The 22039-nt window shown below is 34.3% G+C and overlaps 1 protein-coding gene across 1 annotated transcript in view; it reads right to left on the bottom strand.

Annotated features, from left to right (window-relative positions):
- Nucleotides 1–599: 599 nt before the first annotated feature.
- The window catches only part of IL1RAPL1 (interleukin 1 receptor accessory protein like 1), a 1306469-nt gene continuing 1285029 nt past the window's right edge, over nt 600–22039 (bottom strand). The window contains exons 10-11 of the mRNA XM_074323621.1: nt 13751–13921; nt 600–13307 (exon numbers count right to left, since the gene is read on the bottom strand). Of these exons, the coding sequence (XP_074179722.1) occupies nt 12589–13307; nt 13751–13921 (890 nt within the window). The 3' untranslated portion in view covers nt 600–12588. The remainder of the gene's footprint in view (nt 13308–13750; nt 13922–22039) is intronic.

Genomic DNA, 22039 nt, shown 5'->3' with positions numbered 1-22039 from the left:
CCTAAAACCAATTATTGGATAATATTTATAAAAGCATATAGAAAAATCCACACATCGTACCCGGGACTATTGTTTTCTTAAGTGATATAGCCTCTCATTTTCATCTTCAAGAAACATTTTTAGCCTTATGAGACTCCTCAGCCCCTAAATCAATTCACAGTGACATTTATCATAAGATTTCAAAGCAGAATATCTAACTAAATATAGGTGCATTAGAGGGAGATTATAGATACACATATAATTTCCCTATATATAATGCATATATAAATATTAACCAGTACACCATTTTTGTAAACATGTTCTTCCTCAAAAGTCTTATAACATGTTTAGGCCAAGACATACATTTACCAATAGGTATGCATAGAACTTCTTATAAATTCAAGAACTTTCTTCATACATTAGTTTTGATGTGCTAAATATTTAATAAGAAGTATTGGGGTACTATTAGCTTGTCTTATTGTTCTTGATGTTAGAAAATAAATATAATTTTAGACTGAAGCATGAAGAACAAAAATTTTTCTAAAGACAAAACACTTTTTAATTTTTTTTATAATGATTATAAGTTCATGGATTGAATGGCAAACCACATCGGTAATTATTTCCAGCACTATACTCACAAAAAATGGATCTTCACTACTGTTTTCAGTATCTACTAGTATTGATTAAAAGAAGTTTGCATACGCAACTTATTCACATTGCTTTATTTTTGTGTTGTTGTTGTTGTTGGTATTGTTCAGTTCACAAAAAAAAGTATTTCAAGTCATCATATCCTCGCATTTAACCAGCAAAAGAGTAATCTTGAAAGAAAACATTTGACAAACTGGACACATACCCTGTTTATTTTCTCCGAAATTGCACTCCATAAAGCAAATCCATTTTTTAAAACTTTCCCAGTATTATACAAAAATATTCTTGTGCAAGTAATAAATTTATCTTTAAACATCCAACTTTTTTGAAATTTAAAGCAGTCACACCAAAAGTTATCATTGTTAGTTTTTAATCTAAACATAGAACATCTTGTGCTTTTATACAAACTGCTGTTATCATGTGCTCATAGACTCCTTACATTGATCTGGCAAATATACTCTGCCATTATGTATTAAGTTATGTAAAAAAGCATAGTCAGTGCAGAACTTGCCTATTTTTAAATGATGTTCTTTAACCATCCTCATCTATATTTGTTTATATATATATAACTTCTTTTAGGAAAAAATTTAAGGCAAGTGCAATCAAAATTACAAAATCACTATCTCTATTACTAACATATGCAGCATTCATATTTAGTGAGTGATCTCTTCCCCTCTTAAAAATGAAAGCACAAAATGCTGAGTATGTTATACTTGATACACTTGGTTATAGAGTCTTACCTATAAGCCATAGTTAACATCTTTAGAGATATCAACACAAATGTCTACTTCTGTAATGCTACGCCAGCAGGAATCTCTGCTATCCTCTTCCTATAACTTCTCATTGCATGTCCAGTTTTCTCATGAAAATACACAGCAAGTTATTTAGATGCCCATTTGAAGATGACTACGAATATGAGGTCGCCTCATAGCACAGAATATTTAAAGTGCAGTATTCATAAGATAGTCAGTTGTAAATTTACTTAATTCTGTTATGTTTTCGTTTCATTTCAGCGATGGCACAGATTCTGTAAAGTAAGAGAAAACTAAAAAGAAATCTTATCAGTAACTGTGTTTCTAAAGTTAGGCTTTGCTGAGGACATGTTATTTGCTAAGGACATAATTTAAATGGAATCTGAAAAAATAAGTTATTTCACAGCCCTGAAAAAATAAAATCGACTGAAAGATAGGAAACCCATGGTAATAACTTTGGTGCTTTCACAAGCTTTTCTTATGATAGTTGCTGAGTGCAATACCTCCCCATTTTTTATAAATAAATAATTCAGGGCTACCACATAATGGAAAAAGGGAGAAATGGAAACAATCACAGAATTTTTATGGGAAAAGCAAGAATGAACTGACTTTCTCCTTTAAGATAAAATGCATGTCCTTAAAGAAAAGTTAGTTGAACAGAAATCTGGGTATTTTTAGTTTCTGCAAAAATGATTAATTGGGTAGTATCCCGATAGAGGGCAATATCATGGAAACATATAACTATTTATTTATGTAGCACATACCTGGGGTGCCAAAAACATGTATACACATGACTTGTATTCATCTTTTGTTATCAGTATATATTGAGTATTACAATTTTAATACAGTTTTTTCCTTTCTTCAAACGTGTATACATGTTTTTGGCACCCTCTGTATATTTTGATTAAGCTTATTTTAATGCATTGTTAGTGCATGTTTTTTAATGAAAGTGCACACACATTACACATGCATGCACATGTAATTTACACACTAAATGCTTCACATGGTCAAAGTTTTCTGTTTTGCACTGTTGCTGTCCAGAGTACATTCTGAAAATACATCACGCTCAATTAGTACATTGTGTCCTTCAGGTGAGTGTAGAAATAAAAAAAAGGCTATATTTCACTCAATAAAATTCTACTGTTGAATATTATTTTTTGGATGTTCTAGTGTTATAAAACCCTAGATGGTAAGAGGGCCTACATTGACTGTGGAAGTAACTAGAACATGAGTGGAAAAACTTAAACTAATTCTCTAGAAACCCTTTGATGTGGCTACTGCACAAAGAATGTATAAGAATATTTTCTCTCAACTAACAGGAGCCATGTCCTTGAAATATGCACTTAGGATCAGTGACGTGATTAGTTATGAGAATCAGACATCAAATAAGATATTTGTCTTAGGAAACAAAAGCTAGCAACCTCATCATTGGCAGTCATTCCTGACATAACAAGGGACGTAAAGGTCAACATTAGTCCAGTGAGATAAATCTATGTGGCTAGAAATACATTGTCAGAATAAGTGTGAAATAAAGAACCAACTGGTTTGTCATTGTTGTGTAGGTTGTTATTTTGCTGAAATAATGCAAGATGAGGCATTTAACTTATCATCTTACATAAAATTAACTAAATTTATTGGCACTGCATGAATATAGCGTGGACTTTGTCATTCACTAGAATAGGTTTCCCCACATTACATGATCATAAGCATTTCCTGTTATTCAGTTGTGTTAGAGTGTGAGCCAGTTATCTATGCCATTAACAAATGCTACAAGTGAGTCTTACATTAGAGGACATTTGGAAAAATCTTCTTTGGAGTTCATCTTTTGATGAGGAAAAATAATTAATTCCAACTAATTAAAAATTTTGGTATTGATATTTATTTTCATGACCACTACCTTTGGCATCCCTCTCTAATTTTGCTATTTTTCTTCCTTAACAGAAACAGAAGTGACCATAGACCTATATTCTCTTGGAAGGTGTGTTCTTAGTGAATACGACTTTTAATTAGCTTTTGTTCCTATGATAGTGCAATTACTTTTTTGAAGTCATATATTTCATGACAAAGTTGGACTCGGTTTTCTTGACTAGACCTTTTTTCCCCCTTGTTTCCCAGATATTCTCAAATAAGGTGTAATTGTCTATATAGTTCATTTTTTCCCCCCCAGGACTTCTTCATCGTGAGTTCTGATGAACAAATTGGGAGGAGTTGTTTAAAAAGGAAGACCCAGTTCATGCTGACATTCATCCTCTGCAAACTTTAATTTTGTATTCCAAAGAGTGACAGCAGTTATAATGACAGAAACAACAAACCCTATACCTGTGCTTGTCAAAGAGTGGTCTGCGAGCATCCACATTTAAATCACCTGGGAAGCTTGTTAAGTAAATAGATTCTGGGCGCCCCCCCTCCAGTGCATTTGAATTTCCATTCTTAACAAGACTTCCAGGCAATTCTTCTAAAGCCTAAAATTTGAGATCCACCTGTTTTGTTTTCAACTCTGGCTGTCTCTTATAGAATCACCTGCAGTGTTTATTTAAAAAAAATAATAAAATGAACAATAGGGACAAACCCCAAACCAGTTTCTTCCGAGTTTATGAGACTTTGGAGATTTTCCAACCTTCCCAGGTGATTCTAAGTACACGTAGGTTTTAGAACTATTACGAGTAGGCCCATTAGAAGGATGCTATGAAAGAAGTATTTCACTTCTCATCACACCTTTATGTCACAGTATCAAGAATGCCAAAAATCATAATTTCTCTTCATACATTATAATGTTTAGCAATCAATTTCTCATTTTATTTTATAAAAGCATGCTGAGAAATAATTCTTTGTTCAGCCTGAGACCACCTAAGAACGGATTTTCAGAGTCCAGTTTTCCTTCCAAGTTCATAATTGTATAAGCAGTTCTTTGTCAAGGATGATAGAACTGAGATATTTCATCGTTTAATTTAAACCAGGTATTGATTTTCATAATCTTACAGTTCTTTTTGTTGTTTATGTAGGTTTTTTGCATGTTCTTCTTGGGGCTGTTTTGCCTTTTATTAGTTTTTTCCCCCCAGAAGTTAGAAGTTTGACTGCTTCAGCAGTATTTCCATAATCCACTCATTCGTGAACAGTCTTGATGACTTTTGCCATATATCAACTTTCCTAGACTATTTACCTATGTTTTTATTTAAATCATGTATGTATATATCATTTTATCAAATAAGCAGAACTAGAAATAGTATCCATAAAGTCAAGTTTAATGTAGTACTTAAGTTTTTTTTTTTTTTTAAATCCTAACACATTTTAAATATATAACTATTGAAATAAAAACCTCCTTTGGTGTACCATCTAAAACCAATTGACATATCACTGGGATAAAAAAATCCTTAATTTGGGCAAAAAGTTGGCAAAACTATTGGTCAAATTTAGATGTTCTCTACCCTTCAGAACTTTACCCTGCCCTCCTCCACACACATCAGTATTACTGTGCATTAAATGTTGATTGAAAATTTGAGCTTAATCAAGGAAATTGTTTGAATGACTCTTATAGGCCATATACAAAAACTAAAAATACCACAGCAGCAAGTACTTGGGTCACTGCTATTTTAATTCTCTGAATATTTGCCTCATTTTCTGTTTTTATTTTTCCAGTACGTATAGATGTGATATCAACTAGGAAACTTCTAGAAATAAGTTGTTTCATTAGTATCAATCTTTTAACCACCTGTCAATAATATGAATGTAATTGAAAGTTCCTGAGTTATGTGTGTGTGTGAGGTACACCAATAGTCCCAAATTGCTCTTCAAATAGAGAGTTCACTCTTGATATTTTTAATAATGGGTCAGATCCTATGCTTCACAATTTAAAATACAATGTGGAAATTATACACTGAGTCATAATCCATATAACATTTTACTTTTTCAGTAGAAGTTATTTTTTCACATTGAAAAACTCTACTGAGGTAGAAATGACTTTACAAAATTTTAAATATATTAATTACTTTGAAATACAACCTAAACTAACCTTATGGTTTTTTTTTTTAAACATTCCTTCCATTTTCATAATGATTTTGCTCTGCTTCATCTTTGATAAGTGTTTATTAAAAGGTTGTTCTAAGATATGAATTCTACCTAAACAACCCATTCATTCTAAGAAGTTTATGGTTGTTCACTTGTTATGCTTGGGATGGAAAGACTTACCACCATTCCCCTCCCCCCAAAATAAATACTGTTTATTTATTTTTAACATAAAATGAAAAGTAAGGCCCAAATCATTTCCCTTTTGGAATGACTGTGCACAACAAGTAAATGCAAAAAGAGTAGAAAAGTAAGATGATTAAAGATCTCGGTCACTTTAAAATACTACCTGAGGGGACTTTATTTTAAGGTCGTTATGTGAGTAGTACCTTAAAAAGAAAGGAATAAAATACCTGGGGCTCAAGAAGTAAGGGAGGGCGGCCAGATGGCTCAGTTGGTTAGAGCGGAAGCTCTCAACAAGGTTGCCGGTTCAATTCCCGCATGGGATGGTGGGCTGTGTCCCCTGCAACTAAAGATTGAAAACAGTGACTGGACTTGGAGCTGAGCTGCACCCCCCCCAACTAGATTGAAGGACAACAACTTGGAGCTGATGGGCCCTGGAGAAACACACTGTTCCCCAATATTCCGCAATAAAAATTTTTTTTTGAAAAAGGGAGAGAGAAACAGCAAAGAGGACTCACATGTTATAATGCCTTTCATTTCTTCCTCTCAAAGAATTTTATGAAATAAATGAGGGGAAAATGCAGACTTCAACATTAAAAAGATAATTAACGTGATAATAAAGTGATCAAGTTTGTGATTCAAACCTCTCCATAATCCAGTAGTGAAGAAAACAAGAGGGCTTGTAAGTGGACTTTTTAGCAAAGTTTTTCTTTTTGTTCAGCCAATTGGACATTTCTTAAGTCCCTTTCTTCACACTCATAATAGGAATTAAATCTAAGAGTTGTAAGCTTATACAGACATATATAGAGAGGGAAAGAAAAGTATCACAAGAGTTACCAAATCAACGAAGGTACTTACATATGTTCCAATAACACATTATTTAATTTATTTTCATCTATGATCAGGTAGAAACCAGAAGAAACATTTGTAGCTTAATAAATAATTTAATTTCTTGAATTTCTATGTAACATATAAATTTGTTTTTACAGGATATATAGAGAGCATACTCATAGAGAGCAACAGACTTATGAAACAACTATAAAACACAAATTATAATTCAATTTTAAACTTTCTCATTTTTACACTTGTATTTGTCTATTTTCCTATTGCTAGTCAAAGCAAAACCAAATATATAATTGTAAGTATTCTAAGAAAAAAAGGAGCGCCTCCATCACCTACACGAGTTACATACATTCTAGATTGTACAAAATCAAAGAGGGTAGGCAAAACTAAAGGGAAACACTATGTAAAATGCACTTTTTACTGACTGTTGAACATATCTGAGAGTGTCTGAGTTTAAAATTTGACTTGAACACCAGCAGAAGAAAATGACTATATTCACTTTCCTATTTGAGAACCCTCAAACTCTGAAAATGTAAAAGTTTTTACAATTTAATAGTAGATTATATGAACATATCTCCACTACTTTGGTGGAAAAAACACACTAAGGATTCTAGTTACCAGGAGCATGTGCTGCAAAGAATATGGACAACTGTCCATGTATTCTAACATAAAGATGTCTTCATCCCAGTGAGAATTAACCTAAAACACTCACATCTGATCTCCCCAAATTTAGTCTCTCATTGACTAGTAAGGATAGATCCAATTTACTTTGCCACATGTTCATGCACAATGTAATATGTCATTTTACATTAAGTCTTTTTTTTTTTAATGACCAGCATGCCCTTTGAAACTTAAGGTTATCTGGACTATGAAGATTGAAATTTACACAACATCAATATTACATGTAGTAGTCTCAAGTCCATGTGCAGTGTCGGTTTCTATTCATTTAGTTGTGGGGGGAATACAGTGTAATGACCTAGAGTGATTGCCTTTGTTAGAAAAAGAATACTTTTCAGGCTGTGGAACCTGGGGATGCATCAATGAAGGTAGTGAATGGTAGAAAAACAATAGTGTCTTACTTGACTCACTTTAATGAACAATTCAGAAACATGAGTTTGTCAGCAGACTCACAGACTATTCAGAGGAACATTACCAAAGGGCAGAAGGAAATTTTTCTTTTATATATCTTGTGTCTGTAATGGAGAGATGTTTTGTATTCTGAGCCTGGAAGGAAGAAATGATACTCAATGGAAGATTAGAGCTGAGTTCCTTCTTTTTAGTCTGGGCATTTTCTATGAATCTGACTGAAGTTTAATGATGACAAAACATGTGAGATTAGGATTAAGATTATCATTCTCCTTTACTCCAATTTAGGTCTTGCAGCTCCTTGTATCTTAATTATTAACATAGCACAAACTTTCACAGTGTTCCTAATCCCGAGTGAAAAGTGAAATTTAAATAACCACCTCACTGCAGTTTATTCTCAAAATTCTTCATATTGCCCCAAAGTCATATCATCAGTTCTGAAACCAGCAAAAGCACAATTGCTGAAAACCAAGTATATAACCAATTCTAAATCTTGGCATAAGAAAACTGGGTCCCTTTGGAAAAGCATGTCAAATGGTTGTTTCTTCTACTCTTATACTAAATTAATTCTTCTTAATTTTGTAGGAAATATGATTAAACCCAAATCATAAAGAAGTTTAATGAAATAAGACAGCATGCCAAATTACATGATTTCACATTCCCCCCAACTATCTTTTGAGTAAATTAAGAAATGAGTAAACTATCATAGTAACAAGAAGTCAATCCTCATTTATCTGAGCCTGAATTACTTATCATCATACAAAGTTTTTCCTCACTATAAACCAAGTCTCCCATAAGTCGTGTCATGTTGGAAGAGGAACTGTCTTGGTTTGTTAAAAGAACAATAAGCATCCCCTGAATTTTCATGAATGAAGGTGAGGAATCGTAGCCATATCAGTTCTGCAAGGTGTGGTTTATCTCAATGTCAGTTTCTAAGAATATGCTCTAAATCCAAACATCAATAGCTTTGCAGGTGATGGATGTCTTAGAGACTCATATTGAGGAAAACATAATTTTGCTCACATCCAAAATTTTGTCTAGAATTTCAAGGACTTATTGTTTTCTTTAATTCTTTTTATAGACTCCAGGGGTCCCTGAACCCAAGGTTAAGGTCTATTGTTAAGGATAATCAAAATTTGACTGTTGGGTACTTTCTTTGCTCAGAAAAATAAAATGGAAAGGGTTCGTGATAAGGCAAGAAATAGCTCTGCTTCCTTTGACAAGCTTCTCCTTTTAGGGAACTCAGTTGCATCATCATCTCTTTGCAATAACTGTATATATTGTTAAGAGAAATCTTCAGTAATAGGTAATATGTGTCTGTAGGTAGGATTTCTAACCCATTTAATAATATTTCACCTCTCTTAATCAACTATGACAATAATGGGAATAATGACCAAGCAAGTTCAGATTAGAGACAATAAAGGAGTTTCCTCTTCCATGTCTGTGTATTCTCTTAGTTCTTCCATTCAGTCATTTCATTAGTACAAGACCAATAGCCTCTTTTGAATTTCAATAAGCTTTCTTTTGGGACTAAAGACCTAAACTTAAAAAATATAGAAATTAAGCACAATATAAAAAATGCTTCTTGGAAAAAGGAGAAGTAGGATATCATTCCAGAATCAGAAAATAATTTACCAATGTATGAATTAATGTTTTCCTAGAAATGATGATTTTAACTTACATAAATGGTGTCTGTCAAAGTTAACAACTATTCTAGGATAAATAAAACTTACTTAGCATTTAGAGGTTGGCTGTCAGTTAACATTCTCTCTTGTTATGAAACACTAAATAATAGAGTAATAAGGAAGAAACCAGTATCTAGATATTTAAGATTAAGTTGATAGGGTTCTAATACATATATTATAAAGAAAGTAATAAACACAAAATGGTTGACTGAACAATCAAGTGTTCAGATATAGAAATATAGTAGGTTCAGGTCTCTTAACTCATTGTGTCTTGGATTTATTTCATAGAATTGATCTAAATTTAAATCAGCTGGCTGCACGAGATACAAATTTCTTCTCTGCCCATAGGAGACCTAAGGGATGGATTACAAATTAAATTATCAAAGATTTGAGCACCAGTATAAAGGGTAGGACGCTCATAGGCAGCAAGTAGAAGTTACATTAAAGAACCAGATGAACTCTTGAATCCATAATGTGTCACTCGGAGCCTGAGCAGTGATGGATGAAAAACAGGCAATATCAAACATCACATACGTCCAAGTCCAGAAGCCCATTCTCTCCCTCAGCTTGGCTAACATATTCACACTTTCAGCTGTGTTTTTACAGCTAGAATATTATTATCCCCCATAGCCCCCACCAAAAAAAGAGAAGGATGAAACCTAAGCACTAGGGAAAATACATTTTTTTCCTTTTTATTGTGAGTTCTAACATAACTTTTGTTAAACATAGAGCACGTGATCACGTGACAGTTTCCTTCATTGTTCTCACATGGAGCTGATAGAGGAATACTTGGGAGGAATGTTTCTCAAGCCATAGGTAGCTTCTTCTCTATTTATTTCATTTTTTAAAAATATGACAAAGCATTAGAGGAAAAAAAAGTTTCTTAAACTGTGATAGTATCAAATATTTCCCATCAATCCCTGCCTCATGCTATTCAAAGTGCTTAAATCTACACAAAAAATAGAACAAAAAATGTACTCCCAAGACAGCTAAATTAACATCTATAGATGCCTAAAATATGACTGTGGTCTGATAATTTCCTCTACATTTATTCCACACTTCCATCGTGCACTTAAAAAAATAAAAAATATCAAAAAATGAAGTAAATCAGGCCATTGCTATGTTTTCAATTTTCTAAACACTGGGGGAGTCTGGAGTCCGGTCCAATGAGGATCACTGCCACCAGTCCCTGACAGATGTCCATAGTACAAAGTAAACAATGGCCTTCTTGGATTCTGAAAATAACCCAACATGCAAAGCTGACCTTAAAGTTTATGTGTCCTTGCAGCTTCAGTTCTGGTTTGTGAAAAAGTGTCACAGGTCCAAGGGGAGCACGGGAATAAAGAACAGATTGTAGAGAAGGACCCAGGCGAGTTGTCAGGGAAATAAACATTTTTTTTAAGCAAATAAAAATCAATGCACATCCCACGGCTCCTTTACATTGTCACACAAATACTGAGACATTTGCATTGTTACAAAATTCTTATACTCATCTCTCGTACATTTGCAATTCACTTTTCCCTCCCCAATGATCTCTATTGAAGTTTACACTGTTTGGGGGCCAACTCTCACCTTGGTATTGTGACCAAAATTATAGAATCGTTTTCTATTATGGTGGTAGGAATAAACCAAAAATACAATAGTCACTACACGAGCCCACAGACGATGACTGGAATGGAAGTTCCTATAAGAATCACTGAAGTAATGTGTAAGTTCTATTACCAGCGTTTCTATCACATTGATTTTTGTAAACTAAAAGCTACTTGGGTAATATTTCCCTTTAACAATTTTGCCCTCTGCAAGTTCCTTTACAACTGATTTTGCATCATCTTCAATGTAAATATGTATTAGTTGATTATGTCACTGATTTCAAACGTAAAGCTATATGGTAGGGATGAATTTCCTGGGAGCATCAGCTTTCTGTTTCTGAAAGATAGAATTATACAGTTAAAATAAAAGTAATTCTTTATACAGCAAAATTAATTATTTCAAACACTTTCTCACCTAATTTAAAAACTATTTTGCGTAAATAATGTTTATTTTGAAAATACTGATTGCTGTAGGTTTGACCTCCTGAGTTCTTAAACACTTTGATATTAATAAGTGTTGTTTACATTCACAAACTGAAAACAAACACTTGATTCTGAATGTAGCATTGAAAATTAAATATAGTGAATTAACATTTAAATACAAGGAGACCCCATAATAAGTTTCACAGATTGGTTCTGACTCTAGAAAATAACATTTTGTATAATACAAGGTGACAAAACATATTTGATGACAAATCCTGTTCTTCCCTTTGGTTTGGAAGCCTTCAACGTAAATTGCATTTTGACTTGTGTTGATTCACCCTTTTGAGTTAACTTGCCTGGCATTTGCACATAATCTCATTTGCAGAAAAAATATATAGAGAAAAGAGGAAGTAGAATATTAAACAAAAACAGCCACAAACACATTCATGCCTTTCCAGGAAGTGATCAAATATAGGACTTGATTTTTTTGGTGGTTTTTTTTGTGTGTTTTTTTTTGTTTTTTTTTTTTTGTTTCTTTTGTTTTGTTGTATGTTTATATATATATATATATATTTATATATATTTATATAAGGGTACATGAACTCATTTAAAAAACGGAAACAATACTCTCTCCCCCATTTTCATACCCTCGATCTTCTCTTCTTAGCATTCTGTAGTAGTCACTGTCAAGTGACTAGCACACTTTTGGGTCTGGAGTGTATTCTGACGAGCAGTGAATTAAATGTTAAGACAGTTAGACCCACCCTCACCCCTCCTTAGAGTTTACACATCATGCCCCCATTAGAAGGGTAGAGGTGGGGAATGAGGCGGGACAAGGAAGAGATTCAGGGCTCTGATTGGCAGGGCCCTCCTATGAACAAGTGTTCTCATCTTTCCCCTCCCCCCAAATGGCAATGCTGGTATTCGTTGCACTGCTCTCTGAAGGCCCACATGGCCCTGCTGATCCTAGGCAGAACCCAAGAGAGGATCCGGTGCTCCTTGTCCCTTTGGATAGATTTGTCCAAGCACCCCAAGGAAATGTTGAAAGCAAAACAAAATCAAGAAAAGGAAATAAAACCCATTCTAAAACTAAACTAATGAAGCAAAAAAGGGTTTTCTATCTATACATAAGTCTCTTCTTTAAAAAAATGTAAATTTACAAATTCCAATGACATATAAAACAAAGTCCAAAAAATGTAATGGATAAGAGACATGGTAAAACAGGAACACTGATGCTACAAAGAAATTGCAAAAAACATATGTACAAGACCCTGTTTTTCCTCGTGTTCTAGAGATTGTGATGCATGTTTGTAACAGCAGCAGTCGAGGATTTAGTTCCAGGCACTGGACTGCAGATTCTACTCAAGCTCCCGGGACAGGGTGTCCCTTGCTTTTCTGTCACCAAATCACACTGGATATACTGGTCTCCCTTGGCAACAGCGGCAGGATGGCACTGTTTGTGTGGGCCTCATCTGGATTCTGCTCCCTGCTAGATTTTGTCTGTGGCCGCTGCCCATTGATGAGTGTCATAGGGATGTTACAGTAGGTATGCTGATTTCCTATGGAGGTGAGAGGCAGGGTGCCGGTAGGAGGTACGTCATACTCATAGCTTCGGTAGTAGTGTTTCTGACGCATTTGTGAATGGTACGTGTTGTGAAAGGTGGAACGGAGATCTGGATGGGCAGTGGCTAGAGCTGTGGAGGTGGCCGCAGCCATGGAAATGGCCGAGACAGTCTGCAGCTCCCCAAAAGGCCCCTGCTCACTAACATCTAAAGCCTGCTCATGTGTAATGGGTTCTATCCTCTTAAAAGGCATTTCATATTGTAAACGTTTCCAGAACTTAGAGTTCAACTTGTTGCATTTTGGTCCATGCCATTTAATAACCGTCAGGAGCTTGATGGTGTGCTTCAGGGCCTCCACCTCCTGGTAGTTCATAATTCCTCGTAGTTCACTGCATTCAATTAGTATCACTTTAATTTCTCCAGTCACAAGCATGTTTCGAAGTCTGGTCTCCAGCTCAAAGATGCTCCAGCCCCTTCTGACTACATAATTTGGGGTCATGACAATAATCAGCCGCTTGCTTTGATCTACACACCTTGCTACATCTTCAATGTACGCTACAAAAGAGAAAAGGGTTTATCAGAATGAAAAAAAAAATTGAACATGTGGTCCAGAAAGCCCTGGTAGATTCTCTTTCATATATTAGTGTTTGTTGGGTAACATCTTGAGAAGATGAAAATAGCCAATGATCACTCTGAATAGAATGTGGGCTTTGCTTCTTTTAACGTTAGAAATAGTTTTTTCCAGGTACAAATCTCTCATTTGTTTTCTTTAAATGCCAAGGTTAATAAAATGAGATGCTTTAAAAACAATGGAAGTAGCTTCTCAGAGGTATCAACAATTAAGGTTCACATGAACACATAATGACATTCCTTTCTTGAGAAACTGACAGATACAATTTTTGAAGTAAAGAACCAAAAGTTAAAATTTTGTCTAAAAAGTGATGACTACACAGATAGACACAAGAATATGCACATTCTCGACTGAAATATTAACTTACTTCCAGTTGGGATTAAATCTCTATCTGGTATAAACAACTTATATCCATAGTGCTTTTCAAGCATATCAGGTAGGATTTCAAGAGCAAAGCGTTCTTCTTCCCCAGTCTCTTGATTCCACTGGTCAGGATCCACTTTGGTGTATGATAAGTATGCATCATAATCTTTATTGTCTGTCAAAAACATTACAAAATTGAAGTCACTACTTTACAAAGAAAACAATAGGACATGAAAATATTCACTTCTTGACATAAACATCTCCAAAGGTCCCACTTCCGGGAGACCAAAGAAAGAAGCCTTCATTAGTTTTCAGTAAGAAGTCATTAATGTCAAATATTCTGGCACTAATTTGGAGGTATAAGTGGTCAGATTTTCATTTTGTTTTTGTTGTAAAGGCAGCAGGAGAAAAATCAATGAAAATAGCAATAAAATGTTCACTTCCAACATTTTTGATTGCTTATAAAAGCTGTATATTTGGATACATGTGCTTACTCTAAATAATTATACAGCAGTTAACTAATCCTGCCTTTAGTCTTTCACCCTGTTGAAAGAAAAAAAAGAGAAAACTGCACCTGCCTTGACCACGGAAGAATGGTTTTTAGAATGTGTGAACTGTACTGATTTTCTGTTGGGGAGAAAATAAAACCAAACTTGGAATAATTAATTTTTTACTGGGAGTCGGATCTTGGATTTTGGGACTGAGGATATTACACTGAATTTTTATAGAAAAACATATTACTTTACTGATCTTCATGTATCTTACATGTAAAATACTGCCAAATTATTTTTCGTCATGTTAATCAGTTTGACCATAATAATTGAAAATGACAATATAAATGAATGAAACTTCGTTCTAAAATCTGTTTCTTTCCACATTCTTCCCCCACCCCTTAAAGAAAAACTCTTAAAATATTTGAGGACCACTATCATGGTCACCATTATCTTAATTTTTTTGACGTATGCATCCCAAATTTCTCACTTGTTTCTAAGAACAAGAAGTCATTTATCTTCTGTATAGTCTCGCATTCATCAATTTTCTTTTCAGAATGTGATATCAGTATTCATAATTCACCTCAGCTCTAAATATTGTCATTATGCTGAGTCTGCCAATATAACATCCTTAGCTCTCTTTTGTGTTTCCCTGATGATTGTCAGTATATTACTCTATTATTAGATCAAGTTGGATTGAAACACTCCTAAACTTCAGAACAAAATTAACTTTGTATTTAGCATAGAAAATTAAAAACCTGTGGGGTATAAAACATCAAAGATAGAGGAACATCCTTGACTGTTGCTCTGGGTGGCATTCAGACACTCCTTTTGACTTCTGGGACACTAAAGCTCACTTCCAGAGATCCATATGAATGTGTTCATTTTAGTAGTCTGATAATCTTGAGCTATCTAGAAGTCATTCTATGATTATAACTGGTTAGGGTAAACTTATAAAACTGTTTACTAGACCTAAAGTTAACAAAGGTATATAAGAAACTAACAACTGCACTATTGGATCCCTGGAAGGAAACCTTTAGCTATGGAAAGATTAAAAAAAAAACAAAAAACATCTTTCAGGTAAAAAAAAAAAAAAAAGGTTTGGGAAATAATGATCATCCCAAATGTGTCATATTTTGATATTTTCTTTATTCTTCAGCCAAGATATATCTGTATATATTATAAATATTCAATTTTCACCAAAAATAATAATTATATTTGCTATCACATAGCTATACACATATAGTGGTACCATCTTCTTGGTGTAAAAACTTAGTTGAGTAAGAAATCACAGAAAACAGCACATAATTAAGTTGTTATGTTATACCAGTTATTATTTAATTGAAATGTCCATTCATTGGATATTTACATGCCATTCCTACAAGATCTAAAACTTCCTTTATAATATTGGTCAGTAGCTTCCAGTCTAGCAGAAGATGTACACAAGTCAACAGTCCATTCCTCGGGGATAAATGTGTTGTTAAGAGTAGTATAGGGGTCATGGGCCAAAGGGAAGGCTCCTTCAGCCAGCCTGTAGATTGTAGAATGATTTCATGCATGGACTATTTTCTTTCTTGGAAGTTGTTCTCTTCCTGTATGACACAAAGTTCTATAAACTGTTGAAATTTGCCCAAATCTGGTATGTGTATTGACTAGATCCTCATTCTTTGCTCTTCATCTTCCCTAGGCTTAAAAATATTTGAAAGTCAGATCAATATGAACACCAATAAGAAAAGAGTGCTAATTATTCAGAAGAATGTAAACAACTGGTCCCCCAATATTGGTAAGTTCTAGCTGGATATTACTTTCGCTTACAGACACTCTGTTTCTGGTTCCTTTGCCTCTTCCATGGATGTCTCTTCCAACTCATAAATGTTGTCATTTCTCAAGATGTTTTCTATAGCTTGCTTCATGTTTCTCAGTCCACTTCCCTTTAAAAGTCTCCTTTCTTCCCATAACATCAACAATCACTTCTGTGTAGATGTCTCCCTAATTTAGATGTCCAATCCTGTTTTTATTTTCTCATGAACTAACAACAGTCTTCCACTTCTACCTATAACTTGGACTCCTTAATTAGAATGTTCAGCCTGCACTTACATTCAACATGCTCACAAAATAACATGCTTCTCATTTCAAGCTCTGCTCTTCACCTTTTATTTCACTTTAATTTTAATAACATAACAATCCTACTTCTTTAGTCTCCAAACTTTATATGCATGTTCCACTTATTCCTTTTTCATTACCAACAATCTCATAGCCATTCACTGGTAAAAATCCTTTGGATTCTATTTCCATCCTAGGTCAGATTGTACTTATTTCTCAGTTGTTATACATAATTATATTTTAGTGGGTCTTCCTTCTCTGTTTCCTTCTCCTTCTGGCCCATTCCAAATCGAGTCACAGAATTTATCTTTCCAAACCTCACCACTGATTATACTTACAGCATTTTGAAAAATACTTATGACCATCCATAATCAAGAAAACCCCCACAAACCAGCAGCTAAATATGCAGTTTGTTTCCTTTGAATTTGGGTCTGATCTCTCTGAGTTGGAGGGGATCACTTTTCCCACGTATTGTATTATTGTGCTCACATCTTCCTTCTTTGACTAAAAGATCCTTGACTCAGATATGTGACTAGGGCTTAGTAGATGCTCAGACATATCTGTTGATTAAATGAATGAATGGCCTTTCATTTGGGTATCAAATGACTCATATCTTACAGCTAGTGTAGAGATTTTCTTAAGACCTGAGCCATTTCATAGGAAAGAAAGCTTTGGTGGTATGCACGCCATACTGCCTGGATGGACTCTGCAAGGAATTACTAGAAAATGTGGGGTCGGAGTTTAGCAAGGCTCCTTTAGAATAGGCTTGAACTGTAGTTTCTCACTGTGACTCAAAGGAAGGCCTTAGAGTCCCTCTAAACTCCTCTGGAAAAGTGGTTTTTAGACTGGAGCATAAATGACAACAATTTGGAGGGCTTGTTAAAATATAGACTACTGGGACCCACCTCTAGAGTTTTTCATTCTGCAGGGCTAAAAAAGGCCCTGAGAATTTGCATTTATAGCAAGCTCTTCAGGGATGCTGATGCTGGTCAAGGGACCCCACTTTGAGGAACTCTGCTCTAGAACAGGGTATAGGCATCTAGAGGTCTCAAAGACATCAAGGAACTGCAGTCAGCAGCCAGGCAGTTGACTAGAGCACCAGAAATCCTAAACTGTAGCTTCAGCTCCATGATAATTGGTCCTTATACTTATAGGGCATGTGCTCTAAATAAAATAGCTGAAAATCCACACTTTCATCAAAAAGGGGATAGATTCTTGCCTCAAGTAATATATATATATATATATATATATATATATATATATATATATACATATACATATACATATACATATACATATACATATACATATACATATATATATATATATATATATATATATATATATATATATATTAACCATGTTAAGCTTAAATGAACCTCAGGAATTGGTGCTGTGGCCTCAGTAACTTTTTTATCTCTTTATGTCATCTGGATGAATTGATAACATTTAAGCTAATATCTCTCAGATTAAAAAAAAAAAATTGCTCACATGCAGATTATCCTGGTAGTAAATGAGGCTAAAAAATGCCTTGCGAGCATATGTATCAGCATCCTCAAATCAATGAGACACTTGTTATCTAATTCCTCTCTTTCCCCAGAGTCTATGTCGGTGCAATAATGGGCTAGGCATTTATTTACCACCAGAAGCAAACTCCTGATTTGAAAGTTACCAGACTGCAAATACCATACTAGATACCATACTAAATTCAGCAATGTTTTCTGACTCAAAATCATATGAATTCTAAGGTGTCTGCTTTTTCCCCAATTACCAGCTGAATAGGAATCTTGGGTAACATCTCTTAGATTTTTAAAAATATCTATAAAAACATGTATTCACTAATCTTAATGCGTATGAGCTTCATGTGACTGGAGAAACTTTGAAAAATTGCCATTTTTATAACTATAGGAAAAAAACAAAATCATGTTAAGCCTTTTAAAGGGTAGGTCTGTGATCTTTCAAAGTCAACTTAACTTCATAAACAGCTTAAAAATAATCATAACAGGGTAGCGCAAGAGTATATTTGTTATTCTTAACTTTATTCTCTAAATTTTGTCTTATGTAATTTAAAACCTCAATTATAATTCTGTTCATGGAAGAGATGGAAAATAGCTGGTGTCCACACTCTTCGTATTATAATAATTTTCATAAACTCAAATATAGTCATTGATTTACTCTTTCCATGACTTTCAAGAGATTCCGACTGCCACAGCCCACAAAAAATGAAAAACATGAGTGATGCCAGCAAGATGGCTAAATAAGACATTCCTAGGATGTGTACTCTCAGCCATGTTCTAGAGCCAGTCCTGCTCACTCAGGGACCCATCCAGGGAACAGAGAGGAACCTTTGTAGGGACCTAATAGGAGCCATACCCATCCACATACCAGATAATCGGCCCACTGACTAAGGACCAAACTGTGGATCCTGAAGTAGATACTTGTCCAAGTGCTAGCCTACTGAACAAGATACTAGAATCAGTCCCATCTACCCAGGGACCAGACAGGATTTTTGCCTGCTTGAATCCCTGGTAACAGTCTTCTAACCATGGATCTTACTACAGACTGAGCAACAGCCTCAAAACTGGCTCCAACCCAGCATGACTGCAATTCTAGAGGCAATCCCATTGGTTTGGGGAACAGAGAGGAGAAAGAGTTTACCTGTTAAAATCAGTCTGTAAAAATTAGAGAAGGTGTTTGCTCCTTCAAATGCAGACACTAATGCAACAGAACATGGATAAAGAAGAATCGGGCAAATATTACACCACCAAAGGAAACTAATAAAGCTCTAGCAACCAACTCAAAAGAAATGGAAACCTACAATTTGCCTGACAAAGAATTCAAAATAATAATTTTTAAAGAAACCCAATGAAATAAAAAACACACAGATAAACAATTTAACAAAACCAGGATAACAATGTATGAACAAAATGAGAAGTTTAATAAAGAAACAAAATAAGAAAGAACCAAACAGAAATACTGGAGCTGAAAAACACTATGACAAAACTGAAAAATTCAACAGATAGCTTCAAAAATAATCTTGGCCATGCAGAAGAAACAGAGAACTTGAAGACAGAACATTTGTAATTAGACAGAGGAATGAAAAACAAAAAAGAATGAAAAAGAATGAAGAAAGCATATGTGAATTGTGGACACCATCAAGCAAGCTAAGAGTCACATCATGGGAGTTTCAGGAAAAGAAGAGAGAGAGAGTTTACAGAGAGATTATTTAAAGAAATAACACCTGAAAATCCCCAAATCTTAGGAGAGAGATGGACATCCACATATAGGAAGCTTTAAGGACCCAAAGCAAGATCAAAGCAAAGAAGATTACTCTGAGACACTTTATAATAAAAATGCTAAAACTCAAAGACAAAGAGAGAATTTTGAAAGCAGCAAGAGAAAAATGACTCACCACATACCAGGGAACCCCCATAAGGCTATCAGTGGATTTCTCTGTAAAAACCTTGCAGACCAAGAGAGAATGGGATAAAATATTCAAAGTGGTAAAATAAAAATATGTCAGCCAAGAATACTATACTCAGAAAAAGTGTTCTTCAGAAATGAGGGTGAGATAAAGACATTCCCGGACAAACAAACGCTAAGGGAGTTCATCACCGCTAGACTGGCCTTATAGGAAAGGCTAAAGGAAGTTCAAATTAAAATTAAAGGACACTAAGTAACAACATGAAAACATATAAAAATATAAAACTCAATGGTAAATGTAAACATATAGTGAAATTTAGAATACCCTATGTGATGTTGTGTAAATCACTTTTATCTCTAGTGTAACCATTCAAAAATAATATTAAAAATACCTGCAGTTACAATAATTTATTAGTGAATATACAATATAAAAGGATGTAAAGTATGACAACAATAGCATAAAATGTGGGGAGAAGAAATTAAAAGTGTAGAGATTTTGTATGCAATTGAAGGGAAGTTGTACCAATCAACCAACCAGTTGCTTTGCTACTTGAACTCAAACAACTGGTTCAGTAAAATTTTCTCCTTCAATTGTCTGAAGTAACTACTCTATTTTTTTTATAGAAAAATGTATTTAAAGGGGAAAAGAACTTTGGACTTTGGAGAGTTAAGAAATAGAAATATGAATTTAAAATATTAATAAGAAATCTTGATGATGCAAAATATGGAACTGTGTATCCGGAATAAAAAAGTGGTTTTGAAAAATGATACATAAACATTTCTCTCTGTGACATATGAGAGGACATTAGTCAATGCTCTTTAGGAGGACTGAGAAGCCGAAGGATCCGTGGATTTTTTTAGAACAACAAAGCTTTTAAGAAAATGTAGATTTAAGACTCCTTTCTGAAGATGAAGGTGGTAGCTATATTGGATCTGGGCTAGGAAAGCGATTCACTGAATATAAATGGCTTGAGTTTGACACTCAGGTCTTTGGGAGATTTTAACCTTTAAACACCTATTGAATAGTTGTCAGATGTTATTGGTAGCTGGCCGTTTTTTTTATTCCCAAATATTTATAAGTCACATACATGAAAATAACTTGTGACAGAGGCCATCATTCAGCGAATGGGTTACCAAAATGAGACTGAAGGAGGGCTTAACAATGAATCGTATTTTTCATCCTAGAATGCAATTTTCTAGGTTTGCATGTGGCATATTAGCACAGAAACATGTCATCATTAAAATTAGCATTCATGCAATTTAAATAAGTGAGAGAAATAAAAGTTTTTAAAAAATTAAGTCACATTTGTTTGTTTTTTTCTCTGATTTGCCTTCATATGCTTTCTCACATTTTCAAGATATAAGTTTTCAATAAAAAACTGCAGAAAGAGATGATATATCATTGAATAAACAAACACTAACTATATGATCATAATGTTTTGATTTTATGACTATTGAATGTCATTGTTTTAATATTTTTTCACTTTTCATTTCAATTATTCCAAGGCAATGTCTGGCAATTGCATTCTAAAATAAAGCAGCCTGAGTTTTACACTATGAAATTTTTACAACATTGTTCTAGTTTACATGTTTTGTTATTTGGTACTTTCCTGGACTACATAAATCCAGAGGGTCTCAAACACTGAAATGAGGCACTAATTTAAATATATATGGTGCAATATAATGGAAAAAAACAAAACGAAAAACAGTAGCTGAGCTTAAATCTTGACTGTCACTATTTTTTTTTTTACTCATTTGAGACTATTTTTCCTGATCTATAAAATAGCACCTTCCTAAAGATGTCTAGGGTTAAATGAGTCCCCATCATATAGCAAAATGCTTGGCCCAAAGGAGGTGCTCAGTAGATACTCATATCCTTCTCTTACATTCTTAAGACATCAGTGGGCAGCACAGAAATTGGAAGTCTTAAGAAGGTAAGAGTTAGCAGAGTGGTATACAGAGAGCACAGAATTTGGGATGAGAAAGCTTGATTCCTACCACTTAATGGCTTACAACTGGACAAGTTGTATACCAAAAACAACTGCTGTTCTCGCCTGCAACTCAAAAACACATTCTAGATTGTTCACATGTATGCAAATTATCTAATCACCATAACCAAAACAAACAAACAAACAACAAGAACAGAAATAAAACCCTACAGGATTTCTAAATGACTTATAGAAGTACTGTGTTTCACTGATGGACAGGAGGACAATTCCTGAAACAATTAATAGTAATCTTGTAATAGAAGGAAAAAGCAAAATAAATTCTGTGAT

The sequence above is a fragment of the Rhinolophus sinicus genome, chromosome X (assembly GCF_036562045.2).
Source record: "Rhinolophus sinicus isolate RSC01 chromosome X, ASM3656204v1, whole genome shotgun sequence".
NCBI lineage: Eukaryota > Metazoa > Chordata > Mammalia > Chiroptera > Rhinolophidae > Rhinolophus > Rhinolophus sinicus.
This window is presented reverse-complemented; position numbering and strand designations above follow the sequence as displayed.